The sequence below is a fragment of the Monoraphidium neglectum genome (assembly GCF_000611645.1).
Source record: "Monoraphidium neglectum strain SAG 48.87 unplaced genomic scaffold scaffold01475, whole genome shotgun sequence".
Classification (NCBI taxonomy): domain Eukaryota; kingdom Viridiplantae; phylum Chlorophyta; class Chlorophyceae; order Sphaeropleales; family Selenastraceae; genus Monoraphidium; species Monoraphidium neglectum.
Window position 1 is genome coordinate 1 of NW_014012153.1, and position 13,833 is coordinate 13,833.

The 13,833-nt window shown below is 61.5% G+C and overlaps 4 protein-coding genes across 4 annotated transcripts; 2 read left to right on the plus strand and 2 right to left on the minus strand.

Annotated features, from left to right (window-relative positions):
- Nucleotides 1-202: 202 nt before the first annotated feature.
- On the plus strand, nt 203-2,019 carry MNEG_8002 (sulfate adenylyltransferase; the record flags this gene model as incomplete). Its single annotated transcript, XM_014043522.1, has 7 exons — nt 203-223; nt 483-639; nt 918-1,078; nt 1,243-1,306; nt 1,530-1,575; nt 1,805-1,832; nt 1,987-2,019. 7 exons carry the CDS (start codon nt 203-205, stop codon nt 2,017-2,019), a joined length of 510 nt encoding a protein of 169 aa, XP_013898976.1.
- Nucleotides 2,020-2,478: 459 nt separating this feature from the next.
- MNEG_8003 (carboxymethylenebutenolidase) lies at nt 2,479-5,064 on the minus strand (the record flags this gene model as incomplete). Its single annotated transcript, XM_014043523.1, has 4 exons — nt 2,479-2,634; nt 2,886-3,138; nt 3,318-3,490; nt 5,062-5,064. 4 exons carry the CDS (start codon nt 5,062-5,064, stop codon nt 2,479-2,481), a joined length of 585 nt encoding a protein of 194 aa, XP_013898977.1.
- Nucleotides 5,065-7,298: 2,234 nt separating this feature from the next.
- MNEG_8004 (hypothetical protein) lies at nt 7,299-9,121 on the minus strand (the record flags this gene model as incomplete). Its single annotated transcript, XM_014043524.1, has 6 exons — nt 7,299-7,532; nt 7,746-7,817; nt 7,995-8,087; nt 8,298-8,432; nt 8,611-8,748; nt 9,008-9,121. The coding sequence occupies 6 exons, from the start codon at nt 9,119-9,121 to the stop codon at nt 7,299-7,301; spliced, it is 786 nt and encodes a 261-aa protein (XP_013898978.1).
- A 3,070-nt stretch (nt 9,122-12,191) lies between these two features.
- MNEG_8005 (hypothetical protein) lies at nt 12,192-13,621 on the plus strand (the record flags this gene model as incomplete). Its single annotated transcript, XM_014043525.1, has 5 exons — nt 12,192-12,229; nt 12,442-12,508; nt 12,769-12,845; nt 13,019-13,253; nt 13,580-13,621. 5 exons carry the CDS (start codon nt 12,192-12,194, stop codon nt 13,619-13,621), a joined length of 459 nt encoding a protein of 152 aa, XP_013898979.1.
- Nucleotides 13,622-13,833: the final 212 nt, after the last annotated feature.

Below are 13,833 nucleotides of genomic sequence, written 5' to 3' on the forward strand. Positions count from 1 at the left end.
GTGGGGTGTAGGGTGTGGGGGTAGTTGAGTGGGTTGGGAGGGGGACCGCACAGCTCTGTGCCTGAGTGCTCCGCTTTTTGTGGGTTTACAGCACTGCGTGGCCCTCGAATGGGGTCAGGACGCGCTGATCACAGAGCAATGTGCGCCCGGGGATGCAACAAACGCAGCCAGCTCACGGCCCCCCCAACCCCACCTGCCCCTCATGCGTGCCTGGTTCCGGCTGGTGGCGCCGTCCTTTCCAGACTTGCGGTCCTACCCAGGTGCGCCGTGGCGCTGGCAACCCCGGGGCTGTTGTGCGCCTCACCACATGCTGGCATCCCCACTGAAAACAGCGCCAGGGCTGCACCCCGACTGCGCGCAGACAGCGTCCCTGCTCATCGCCCAGCGCTGCTGTCGTGACCGACCCTCACCTTGCATATTGATGCTTACACCCACCCCACCCCACCCCACCCCGCCCACACACAACCTTGATTCACCGAAAGGACGACGACATCCCGGGTGTGGTACGGTACCGGACCTACGAGGTGCTCAAGGCTGAGGCCAACAACCCCCGCCTGCGCTGGGCCTACCTGCCCTACTCCATGCACATGGCGGGGCCCAGGGAGGCCATCCAGCACATGATCATCCGCAAGAACTACGGTGCGTGCGTGTGTGTGTGTGTGTGCGTGCGTGCGTGTGTGTGTGTGTGTGTGTGTGTGTGTGTGTGCGCGCGCGCGCACGCGTGTGTGCGCGTGCTGGGTGCGGGTGTGGAGTGGAGTGGGCCGGCAGCGCCATGCAATTGTGGGCAGCTTTCAGTGCATCGGCAAAGGAGGGCTGTGTCGAGACGTGGGGCGTGTGGTGTGACGGCCCCACCCAGCAGCCCAAGCCTACGTCCCACACGCACCCCTCACCCCCACCCCCCACCCCCTGGCGGGCAGGCTGCACCCACTTCATCATCGGCCGCGACATGGCGGGCTGCAAGTCCACCTTGTCCGGGGAGGACTTCTACGGCGCCTATGACGCCCAGAACCTGGCCAAGGACAACGCCGCGGAGCTGGGCATGGACACGGTGCCGTCACTCAACATCGCATACACACAGGTCGGCCGCCCGCACCGCACGGCACGGCAAGAATCGAGGCGCGCGCCACTGCTATGCTGCTGCCGCTGGGTGACTGGACGCCCTGTCGCACTGTTGTCTGAGGGTCCCACGCTCGTGAATTGTGCACCCATGTTTTCACACCGCTCTTCTCCTTGGGTCTGCAGGAGAAGGGCTACGTCACTGCGGACGTGGCCAAGGCCGAGGGCCTCACCACCCTCAGCCTCTCGGGTGAGCACCAGCCTGCACGGCCTGGGGCGGCAGCGGGCACACGGGAAAGTGTGGGCCCTGCGGCTGGCAGGCGCTGGCCTGAGAGCATAACAGCTTGAGAAAGACAGCTCTGCAGGACTGCTGCGCTGCACCCAGTCTGCTGGCTTTATGCTGACTGCCGCTCACAAAACTGTGACAGCTCTCACTCTCCCCGCAACTTCTGCTACATTGCTCCTGTCCCCAGGCACCAAGTTCCGCCAGATGCTGCGTGGCGGCGACGACATCCCTGAGTGAGGCCGCGCGGCCCGCACGACGCCTGATATGCCACACCTGTGCTGCGCTGCCTGGTGGCCTTGCGCATGCGGGGCACTGCAGCAGCCGCGTCTGCGATCCATGCATGGCTACACCCTGGTGCATGGTCTCGTGGGTCCCCCCCTCCCCATGTTGAGCGCCCACCTCGTTCCACAAGTACCCCTTGTGCCTCGTTCCCCCCCCCACCCCTTTCTTCCGCCCCACCAGGTGGTTTGCGTTCAAGAGCGTCGTCCAGGTGCGGCATCAAGGGGGGGGGGGGCTGCCAAATTGTGGGTGAATGGCTCAGCGGGTCGCCAGCAAGGCAGCGCAACCGTGCATGACACGTCCCCCTGTACTGCCCGTGCACTCATGCCCTGATGGTGTGCCTCCACCCGCCCCGCTGCCGCCAGGTGCTGCGTGAGTCGGTGCAGACGGAGGCCTAAGGAGGGAGGCTGCAGCCGGTTGGCTGGCTAGCTGGCCAGATGGCTCACGCCCTTCTCTGTTTTTTGCGCTGTGACCACCACAATCCGTGTGGCCCTGTTCCGCTCGTTGACGCCGGCCTGTGCGATTGCTCAGCCGCTGCTGCATGTGTTACCACGCGCCATGATGCCCTTTGCACAAGGCAGACGGGGCAGCACGAGGGATTTCCCAAACGATGCCATAAAAACACGGGGCGTGGCACACCACCGCTGTCGCGTTTCAACCCAGGCATATGTCTGACGCATTGGTGCAACCGTCCAAAATGACTGCTAAAGCCTTGTCATATTGTCATAGCGCAGCAGTGTTGGGCAAGAGAACTTTGAAATGAATGCTGGACAGGGGTAGCACCGCCTCCCATGTATGAAAGGTGCGCAAGCAGCAGGCAGCAGGCAAGGCCTGGCAGATATTGTGCCATGTGGTTGCTACAGCCGCTGCTCCAGAAATTCCACAAACGCGCCCCACGCGTCGGCTGCGTCGCTGCCCGCATCCCTTGTGGCGGCTACGTCCCCGATAAAGGCGTGGCCCTGGTTGGGGTAGCGGCGGATGTCGAACGCCACCCCTGCAGATGCCAGCTCAGACTGAGGGAGTGGGGGAAGGCGGGCGCGTTCGTCACGCTTCTGCAGCTATGTACGACTCTGTTGCTGAGAAGCCTGGGAGTGATTGCGAGGCTGCTCCTGAGATAAATGCACGCGGCCTGCGATACACGGGCAAGAGCGGGCACCATGGCACGGCTGTGCCGGCCCCTCTTTCCTGTCCCAGTCTCAGGGCTTCCCCCCGTCCCAGCGGCCTCCTGTGGCCGCAACCCGGCCTGCCAGGGCAGCGGGCCCACCTCGAAGGCGTCCACCACCGCGGGGGGGAACTGCTGGTCCCGGCCCCCAAAAGCGCCAAACACCGGGATGCCGCCAGCGGCCAGGGCCGCGTAGGCCGCCGCGGTCCCCTCCTGGAGGGGCCGCCCGTAGAAGACGCCCACGGCCGCTGCGCTGCCGGGGTAGGCGGCCGCGTACCGCAGCGCGGAGCCGCCGCCGTAGCAGAAGCCGGCCACTGCCACCCGTGATGGGTCGACTCCCGGCTGCTGCTTGACCCTGGCCCGGGGAGAGGAGCGTTTGGGGACGAGCGGGTGCACACATACAAGGACCGCAGGGAGGCGTGTGGAAGGTGGGGGGGCATCCGAGCGCCCCTGCTGCGCTGCGCGGCGACGCGGTGGATTCCACGCATGGGGCGCCGGTGCGTCCCTGCAGTTCCCCAGTGCGCCGGCGCGCACCATTCGACAGCGGAGTGCACCGCCTCCACCCCCCAGGTGGCGCCCGGCTTGAGGGCGTGCGGGTAGGCCAGTGCCAGGGCGCGGGGGATCCATGTGGTGCAGCGGCCGCCGAACGTGTCGGGCGCCACCGCCACATAGCCACGCGTGGCGAGATCGTCGCACAGCCCCACCTCCTGGGTGGGGTGGAAGGGGGAGAGAGGAGAAAGCACCTGTGGATCGCAGGGTGTGGGGTGCACGAGGTGGCTGCAGGGCGGCACAGGGCGGCCGCCCCGGCGGTGTGGTTGGACCGCGCTGGTCCGCCCGTGCTGCCCTGTTGCTGGCGCTCCCCAGCCGCCTCCGGTCAAAGCGACTGCCTCGGCCCCACCCTGCAGGGCGCATGCGTGCCCACCCGTGGCTGCAGGCCAAAGATCTGATTAATCAGCAACACTGCAGGGTGGCCGCCAGGCACCGCGGCCGCCTGCTGTTGCTGCTGCTGATGCTGCTGTGGGCGCGCGATGTACAGTCTCACTCCCCCGGGTGTTTTTGCGTTAGTGACACGGCCGATGCGGTCGGTGACCCTGGTGACGAGGAGGAGTGCAGGTGCACCAAATGGACTGCGTGTTCACAAGCATGCACCAACGCCCCAGTTATGGACCCGGGTCTCATCAGTCGCTTGCCCAGGCTGGGTTGCCACACGCCTTGCTTACCTGTCAAGAGCGGCGTCAGTTGCCACTGATGCAGGCAGGGCGGCTAATGCAACAGCTGCTGTCATCGCCAGGGACGCCTGGCGAGGGTTTCAAGGGGAACATCTACAAGCGTCAATGTCGACATCGGTGCGCTTGCGTTGCTCAAGGTGTTGTGGGTGCAACAATGTCACCTCTATGGGCGGTGCCAAGCGACGCCTGCATTTTTGCGTATGCCCTGACATGGGGACACATTTCTTGTTTACTGCTAAAGCCGTCTGAATGGGCATGGTCGTGACCCGTCAGATCACAAAAGGTCACAACCGCGCGAGGAAAGGAACAGGGATTTTGGTATATACAGGACACCGCCCCAAGATGCTGTGATGGTCGATGAAGCCTACGGTACGGTGCTGCGCTTTCCCTGGAATGCCAGAGGGTACAGTATAGTTGTTACCATATAGGGATTTTTGTTGACTTCGCGCGCGCCCGCCCCCCGGCGCCGCCCGGCCCCCTGAAATGCAAGTTTTGATGCCTGGTTGATGCGATCAGGATGGATGCACTTGGCTACAGTATGATGAGTGAGTAAGGCTATATGAGCCCACGGTGATCGACCCTCGTCACTGCATGCATGCTACGAGGAGTCTATGTACGGTGCACAACCAGTTCGCGGCAGCGTGCTGCAAGGGGAGCTGCAAGTTGAAGGCTGGCTGCTGGCGTGACCTCATGCATGCAAAGGCACAGGCAGCACTGTCAATCGGACCTTTGAGGCGAACTTGCGGCCGTACGACTGTATAAGCATGCGAAGCAGCTGAAGCAGCAGTGAATCTCATCGCGCCACCAGAATGGCTGCAGTGCGCAGGATGATATGTGCAGGGCGCATGCAGGCCACAACAACCGGTGGCACGGACGTCCAGACTTTGCCAATGTCTTGCAGAGATGGCATATTGTGCCTGGTAGTATCATGAGGGATGTTACCAGACCCGCCAGGCAGCGCCAACAGAACGGCGCAGAGGCGAGGGAAAGGTGATTGCGTAAGAACATTGAGGTACACGCGCGACTGCTGGCTCAGCTAGATTCCCCACCATCCCTGATGGCACGGGTGTGTCTGCAACCGTTCCCTGCGCATACAACCTTGAACTCTGTGTAGGTGCGACAAGGGGCACAGCGGAAGCGGCAACTTGGATACCAGCAGCACCCAGCCCAGCTTGCAGCGACCCCAAAAGGGAGGGTTGGAAGCCACGATGCACTGGTTCGTTGTCGAGACTACTCCAAAAACTTTCAACCTCCGCAGATGCCTGCTGCCCTGTGCACAAATGCCACCCATGTCACCTTGTTTCACTCCCCGCTGGAACGGTGGGTGCTTCTCCTGGCCCTCTCCGTGAAAGTAGGTAAGGGTTCTGCTGGGTTCTTGACCAGGCATGTGGCAGAGCAAGTGTTAATTGGCCTCAAGGTTGGTGTGCGGATTGATGCAGTCATGACTATCCCTTATGCATGGAGACCCCCAAAGACAGTATTCTGCTGTGATGCACAAGCCGAGTCACTTGCCTTCATGCCTACGAGCACAGCAGAAGTTCAACCAAGTTGGCTTTGGAGACAAGCAGGAGAGGGGCATATGCATTGACTTAAGCTGCTTGCTTGTGGATGTGGAAGAGCAAGGCCAGCAGCTTGATCAAAGAACGCCGCGAGCGTCTCTGGTGCAGATGTCTGCATCACTGGCAGCAGCTAACGGCAGCCCCAAAAACCAGTTCTTGCCATCGTTGCAAAGCATTTACATGCCAGGGGTAATCACAGCTTCAGCTGCCACCAGCATGGAAAGTTGAGGGGTACTCGCGCCAGTGCTGAGGGATCCAGGGGTGCAAATTGCAGGAAACCTCTGGGCCCGTCTACTGGTTGCTGCAACACAGATGGCGTCTCTACAGTCTCTAACAGCCGCCCTGACGTGTACAGCATTCGAGTGTGTTATTAAACAGTCCAGAGGGTCTGTGCCACTAGCTGTCAAATCAGCTGTCGAACGACCCGTGTGGCGGAGGACAGTCAGCTTGACTTATGGGTTACACATGCGCAGCTCGACCTCCCGCAGGAAAAAAAGAGAGACCAGCAGCAGCCCAAGGGCCAAGAAGTGAGCCAAAAGAGGAAGGGAAAAGGGGGCATACCCAATGTGTTTAAGTGTGGGTGGGTGCCCGCACTCGGCGATAGGCAGACAAGGTGCATGAGTATCCTGCATAAAGGCTGGGTATCTATGCTGGTGTGCGCACGCGGCACATACATAGCGAATGCGTTCTGGCGTGTGCAATAAGCCCCGCTTGCATCAAGCACTTCAATCAAAAGGCGTACGTTGCTCTTCTGCATGGCACGCAGGCACGGGGTGGTGCGCTCAGCGCCGCGCGCAACATGCGCTCACACAAAATGGATTAGGCATGCCCTGCCAAAATTGCACAGGCACTGCACCTGAGGCAAGCACACGCCGGGGGCAACGCCATGTCGAGTCAGGGAGTCGTCCACCACAGCCACTGCCGCAGGCAGCAGCACCTTGGCAATGGTCCGCCCACAGGGGGCCCGCGCCATGTCGCCGATTGTCATGTCTGTTGCGTGCTGCTGCTGCTGCTGCTGCTGCTGCTGCTGCTGCAAGCAAAATTGTGTTCTCAGGCAAGCGTCCCAAGCACGTCCACCCCAAGCAAGCCATGCTTTCAGCAGCTGTGCAGCAACAGGGCAGCAGCAGCGCAAGAACAGCTGCCGTGCAGGGCGCAGTCATGCGTGTGAACGGGCTCTCACAGAGCATCTCAGCACCTAGGGCGCATGGGAGGTGCCAAGCACACCACTTTGCCACGCATGCTGAGGGGTGCCTATGTGGCGGGGTCTGTCCACCAGACCACCAATGCCCCCACACCGACGAAACAACCAGTCAAGAACTCACTAACGAACGGCAAATGATCGCTTGCAAAACTGCTGTGAAGACAGCGCGCGCCAGGTGCCTGTGTAGCCGCCTGATTGCCTGATGCACCAAGGAGGAGGCCGTGCAGGGGTGCTCGCTTGCTCGCACCTTTCTGTAACAGCACCAGCTGCGCTGCCTTTGGCCAAGCACAGCAGGCTCCTTGGGCTTGGTGTCATGGCGCCATGGTGGGTTGATGGGAGCCTCACTGCTGGCGCCGCAGCTGTTGCGGCTGCTGCCGCTGCTGTCGGGGTGATGCTCCGTGATAACCCTGCTGGCGGCTTCATTCAGCTGCCCCGGACTGCAAGTTGCAACCCCCAGTCCAGGAGCCGCGGCTGCGGCCAGGTGCTTCCTGCTGCTGCTGCTGCTGCTTACGCTGCTGCACTGGCCTCAGTTGTCGAACCGCAGATTGCGCATGTTGGGGGGCCGGCCGCTGCTGGGCGGCGTCCAGCCCCACACGTCGTGCCTGTCCAGCAGCGGCTCCCCGTCCTTGCCCATCTCCAGTGCCTCCCAGGTGCCCTCAAAGGGGTCGGGCTGCCGGGGGGCCTCCAGCACGGAGCGCGGGGGCGGGCGCGCAGGGACGCGCTCCACCACCTCCCCCAGGGCGAGTGCGCCCAGCTCCTCCTGGGGGAGAGGGGGATGCGCGGCACGAGGTGAGAAGGTGAGGGCGTAATATTGATGCGGGATGGGCTCCAGGGTGAAGTGATAATCAGCCCTGGGTTGGGTGAAGAGGAGGGGAGCTGGCCATCGACGACGATGCGTGAGCAGCGTGCCTGCAGCCCGTGCAAGGCAGCGCTGCGTGCGTGATATTCATGTCCGAGCAATTCATCGACACACCTCTGTTGGGACCTGCACTATGCGGTTGGGCCCCGGCTGCCATGCCACAATAGCCATCTGCTTCTGAATCATCTGGAAGGGGGGGGGGGGTAGCAAGCGAACATGAGTTGTTAATGCAAGGGAGTGTGTGAGCTGTACACTGCATGGGGCTGTTGCAAGGCCAGGCGCACTCGTTGCCTGGCCTGCCCAAAGCCCTAATGACGCAATTCCGGGCCCACGCCATCAATGCGTCACCTCAAAAATCCACACCTGCACGTCCGGAGGTTTCCCGGGCTCGGTCCCGCTGCGGTAGCTGATCTCAACCAGCCCCTCTGCATCTTCGTTCTCAAGCTTGATCCAATCCTGGCGGGTTTGGGCAAGCAAGTATAGGATGGGAGGGTGTACACTTCAGGACAGCAACCACAAGCACCATGTCAGTTGCCATGAACCCTGGAATTGCCACAAGGTGCGTCCCATTGCAAGTCAATGCCTCCCCCCTGCCCTACTCTCTAATTTGGCAGCCACCCACAATCCGTTCTCCAAGCAGACAAAGGGCCCCACCCCAGCAAGCACCTGCTCCTCCAAGATAACGTACTTGTACTCGATGCGCTGCCCCGCAGGCAACAACACCTCAGCCTGCCACACGTCACCCTGCAGCCACGTCATGGGCACCTTAGCGATGCTCAAAAACGACCAGCCAAATGGTATCTGGGGGTGGGGGCCGGGAAAGGGAGGTAGCAGTGTCAGAGGATGCCGTGCCTGATGCGTGATGCATCACAAGCCGCTCGCCTTTTGCCATCGTGTGCATGCAGCAGCTGCATTGATGTCAAAAATATGCGTGATTTCTGCGGCCTGCCAGATCATACCAAGCTGAGCCGACCCGCACCTGCGAGCCCCCGATGCAGAGCATCTGGCGCGAGTGCACGCGGTAGTGCACCGACAGCTGCACCCTGACTAGCCGCGGCTTCTTCTCCCGTTCTGGCCTCTCCCGTTCCCGCTCCTGCGCCCACTGCCCTGTTAATGGCTGTTGTTGCAGCCATTGGAGATGTAATGGTAGTCCGCAAAGCCATAGGGGGTTATGTTGGGTGTGGTGCTCAGTAGGGACCCGCAACCCAGTCCGTTGAGGCCGCGCTCCGACCACGCCCCACTGCGGCATGTGCACACATGCAAGCACGCATGCCCACATGCAACATGCTTGATCAACAGAAAAATATGTGTTTGTGGCGGGCACCCATGCACAGCATGCGCCAAGAGCGTCCGCACATCCATCAACGCACACTGACCTGCTGCACATATCCGCCGTCAGTGCCTAGCCGCTCCTCCTGCGCCAAGGGGATCTCCTCGTCCGAAGCCCCGCTGCTCAAATTGAGCACGAAGGATGCTGCTGCGCGCCCCATGAACCGCTGACCCCGTGCATGGGGGTCGATGGCAGAAACCAAGCATGGCCGCACCCAACCCCTTGCATCGCTTCGTCGGTGCCTCGGGCTGCTGCTGTCGAAGGCCCGCTGATGCCGATAGCTGCTCCAACGCGAGGAAAGACGATGAAATGACGAGCAGCCCGAGGGGCCCCTCAGCCCCGCGTTCATATCACTGAACTACAGCGTCTTGAATTCAACAAGTCTGATGTGTTTCCCTGTGGCCAGTGGGGGTTGCGGCCCTCCCGAGCAACACGCTGCCAACAGCCAGCATGCGGCTGGTGAAGTGCGTCCGCCGTTCAATCAGGGATGCTGACAATTATGCAAAAGTCCCGAAGTGCAGCAGACCCAGATCTATGTCACCCGAAGGGTCACCCAAGTGCACTCACTCACCACACTTGCACCATTGACAATCATTTGGTCTGTACAGAAGAGCGTTGGATAATACAAGCGTAGAAGGGTCTGAGGACGCCCCCCGTTGCTTTGTGTACACGGTCAGCTTGCCCTCAGTCACACCAGCCGTTGGCGCAGCCTTGAGCATTGACACCACAAGGATTGTTGAATGACACACACAAATGGATACTACATCACTTGCCGCCGTCAGAGCTGTACTCCGCCGCTGCGTCGCTGCTGCCTGACTTCATTTTGCTACATCCAAGACTCGGGCAATTTTGCAGATGTCGGACGTGCAACACCAGCCCAGTGCAGCGTCGGATGTGCAACAGCACCACAGTACATCCTCAGAACATTTAATAACCTGTCACTCAGCCACAATTTGTGCCTCCTCCATCCCTCACACCTACCAAATTGTGAGACACTTGACAGGTCGGAAAGAAGACTTGACAAGCAATGTGCTTGCTAAACCCTACGTGCTTGCTCTCGCTCGCATGTGCGTTGCTTGGACTGGTTGGTGCCGATATGTACAGGAGTGGATCTGGCTTGTCACGCCGCTGTTTAGCATGCATGTATGTGCATGGCAAGCGCACACATTACAAATGCCAAGCGCGTGGCAAGCAGAGTTCCAAAAGCGTGGAGCAAGCAAGCTGTGAGTGGCAGAAGCTTAGGCTGATCCCAAGGTCAGCCTGTGCAGACCAGTTTGTGGCCCGGCGCAGAGGTAGGCGCGACGTGGTGGGGCAGCTGGTGATGGTTGCGTCGGCTTGTTGCAGCTCAGGGTACAATAAACCCTACGGCTAGTGCAACGACTGGAGCAGCGCCCGCACTCCACGAACCGCCGCCCGCAGTAAACCTTTCGTACTCACCAGCGCGTTACCACTAGAAATGCGGCAGCCCTCAAGTGCCACGTGAGCTGCATCTGCGGCGGCGCCAACGTCACCTCCCTTCGCGTCGAGCATCATCAGCGCAGGGCCAGGTGGCAATGCACCCCAAGGGGCCCCACTAGCTGCCGCCCTCTTGGCCCGAGGTACCCTGAGTAAGCGCCTCCAGATATACGCGTCCCTCCACCCAGCACCACTACTGCTCGCTGGGTTCCGTGACCGCTGTTTACCGGGCAACACGACCACCGCGAGCGCAATTGCCGCCTCGGTGCATGTGGGCCCCACCGGGTAGGCCGGCGCCATCGTTGGCTGCAACTTCAGCGGCTGGCCTGCGCGGGTGCGGTATGGAAGACATGCTGGCTGGCCGCTGCGTGTTATCCTCAGACCATCTGCAATCCTTGCATCACAGCTGTGCACTGCTCTGGCAGAGGAACCGTGCAGCCAAGTCCACTCTGCGTGCATCACAAACCGCTCTTCATCCTACACAACAGCTGTCAGCCATGTCCAGCCCCATATTCCGCCCAATTTTGCAGCCGCCAACGCATCTGTGCCGCGGCCTGCTGGCAGCAACATGATGACTAGCAGCACTGGCAAGCCCTCGTCGCTGTGCTGCGCAAGTGTTAGCAAGCTTACCAGCACCGACCCCGCCCCCTGCCAGCAGGCCGCGTGATACCGAGACCCATGCGTCCTTGCCGGGATCCACATGCAGCAGACGGGACAGCGATGATAAGCGACATTCGCCATCCTGTCACACAGGCTCGTGTGCATGCTGGTGATTGCGGCTTCGCCTGGACTTGTGGACTGTTCGCATAAAGATTTTTGCGAGGCTGGTTGCCATATGCGCATGCAGGCATAGCGAATCCAGTTGCACATTGTCTGGAACTTCAATAAAGGTCTACTAGCCTGCGTGGCACGGCACACAGAAGTGCTCGTCCTGCTGAGATGAGCCACGCGCCGCCACTACGCTGAGCGGACTGGCCGGGCCCCTGCAACACGCGGCGATGGCAAGATCGGATACCGAAACAGCCCAAGAATGATGAACTAGACGACTCGCTACGGTGCTGTTGTTGCGCACGCCTACGCACAGAGACAAGCAGCCGATGCTGATGCTCCTGGTGATCCGATATCACCCGAGCGGTTCAAGTCTGTTGACGCACAAACATTTCTCAAATGCTGCACCCAAATCTAGTCCGTATCATCGTCACCCGTTCTACCGAGGGGCATTCTTATAAGCTGATGAGGGCCCAGGCTGGTTCGTTTTTGCAAAGAGCAGACGCTTGCGCCATTTGATAGCACGATACCGGTATACGAGGCCATCACCAACTACACTGCACCACCACATATCTAGTCGAGCGTTTCTTTCTTTAGTACCTCTGTGTGGGTCTTGGCCCGAGACTGCTGTGAGTGCAGGCACGCCCGCGAGGTCATGCACTGTGCACACGCCCTCGGGGGCGTGAATAGGGTATCCTATGGCCCCCGGCTGCAGCCATCGGCGGCCCGACAGGCGCCGCCTGGGCGGCAGGCCCGGGTTCCAACGGCGCACGACGCCGCACAAAGGGGGCCTGTGACTGCAACGGTGGTCGAAGCGCCCCTGCAGACAGTGGTGGACGAGGCCTACAACAAGCAGATGGCGGCGCAGGTGTGCGATGGGAGCAGCCGCTCTGCACCGCGTGCTGTCAGTAGCAGCATTGCGTTGCACTTTTCGTGCGCTGGGTGGTCTGTCTTTTCTGCACGTCGTGCGTGCACCCTCATGCGCAACATCACTCTTTTTTTTGCAGATGGGCTGGACCGAACCTTTCTGCTACCACTTTGACCGGTGCGTGGCTGCGTCATGCTGCGGTCCCCTCAGCACAACGCTGTGGTGGCAACTTACCGCTGCCACGCGTCCGTTTTACCACCCCAAGCACCTACGGTATTGCGGGCCTCCCTACCCTGCAGCCCGCTCCACCTTCCTACCTCTAGCCTCTGCAACGCCGAATCGCCCCAGGCGCTGAATGCCAAATTCCTCTCTCAACCCCTCCCTTCCAGGGGCCTCTATTTTCATGAGGTGTTCCCACGCCTGCTGTGCGGCACACAGCCACGAAACACGGACGAGGTGAGTGTGTGTGTGTATGTGTGTGCGTGTGTGGTCGCACACACGTATGTGTGTGTGTGTGTGTGTTAGGGAGGAGTGCGCAGTGTGTTTCCTCATGCCTGGCCCCACGCGCACTTGTGCCTTTAAACCTAGTGCTCATCTTCTGGCGCATGCCGCAAGCTCATGCCACCATGCACTCCTCCCGGCTTACACCCTGCTTACCTGGTTTCTCTGCGTGGGCGTGACCCTGCGCCTCCTTGCACCCCAATCACGACCCAAAGGTCACAGAACTTGTGAAGGGCCATGGTGTAGTGACGCTGGTGAATCTGCAGCAAGACAAGGACATAGCGCACTGGGGGTGAGGGGTCGAGGAGTTGCGCCAGAGGGTGTGCTGCAAGCCAACCTGGTCAGGGTGCTTACTCGCGCCTTGTGGTTGGCTTGCCAGAGCTGGGGCACCTGGCCCTGCATGAGCGGCACTGCGGCCGAGCCGCCCACACGCCCCGCCCCACCCCGTGGTGGTGCTCTCGCCAGGGTTGACTTTGGCGCCAACGCGGCGCGTGCCGCCGAGCTCGGGGTCGACATACGGCGCCCCTCCATAGTGGACTTTAGCGCAGACTCCCTGCGCCACCAGCTGCCCAAGGCGGTGCGCGAGGTGGCGGACGCCATGAAGAAGGCGGAGGCCAGCGGCGGGCGCGTGTACGTCCACTGCACTGCGGGGCTGGGCCGCGCGCCTGCGGTGTGCATCGCCTACCTCTACTGGTTCCAGGTGGGACGGGATGGGGGTGTGGGACCAGGGGTTGCTGGGGGTGCAGGGGTTGATGGGGTTGCGCGGGGTGCTGGGGGGGCTGCGGGAGAGTGGTGTGCATGGGCGCTGCTGCCTGCTCCGAAGAAGCGGGACCTCAGGCATGGGCCTGCGTGGTTTCCTCGTGCGCCGCACACCAGTTCATCAAGCAAGTACCCGCCCCTCCCGCTCTTGCACCCATTTTCGCAATCGACCCCCGCCCCCCTGTCACGGCCTCGCTGGCCCCAGGGCTTCAACCTGGACGACGCGTACGCCCACGTCACACGCATACGGCCCTGTGGGCCGCGCAGGGACTCCATCAGGGCCGCCACAGCCGGTGCGCGTCTGCCTAGGACGGCAGGCAGGCGAGGCGAGGCGCTGATTGCACACCAGCCGCGGCAAGGCCCACACAGCGCCTGCTGGTTGTCTGTTTGCCTGCGCTGCCGCGCGGTCACCCTTATCGTCACATCTGCCACATCTGCCCCAGGCAGAAGCAATGGGCCCAGCTCACTGTTCTGCTTGTTTCACCCTCTGGCTGCCCGTCCCCCCACCCCCTACCCCCACC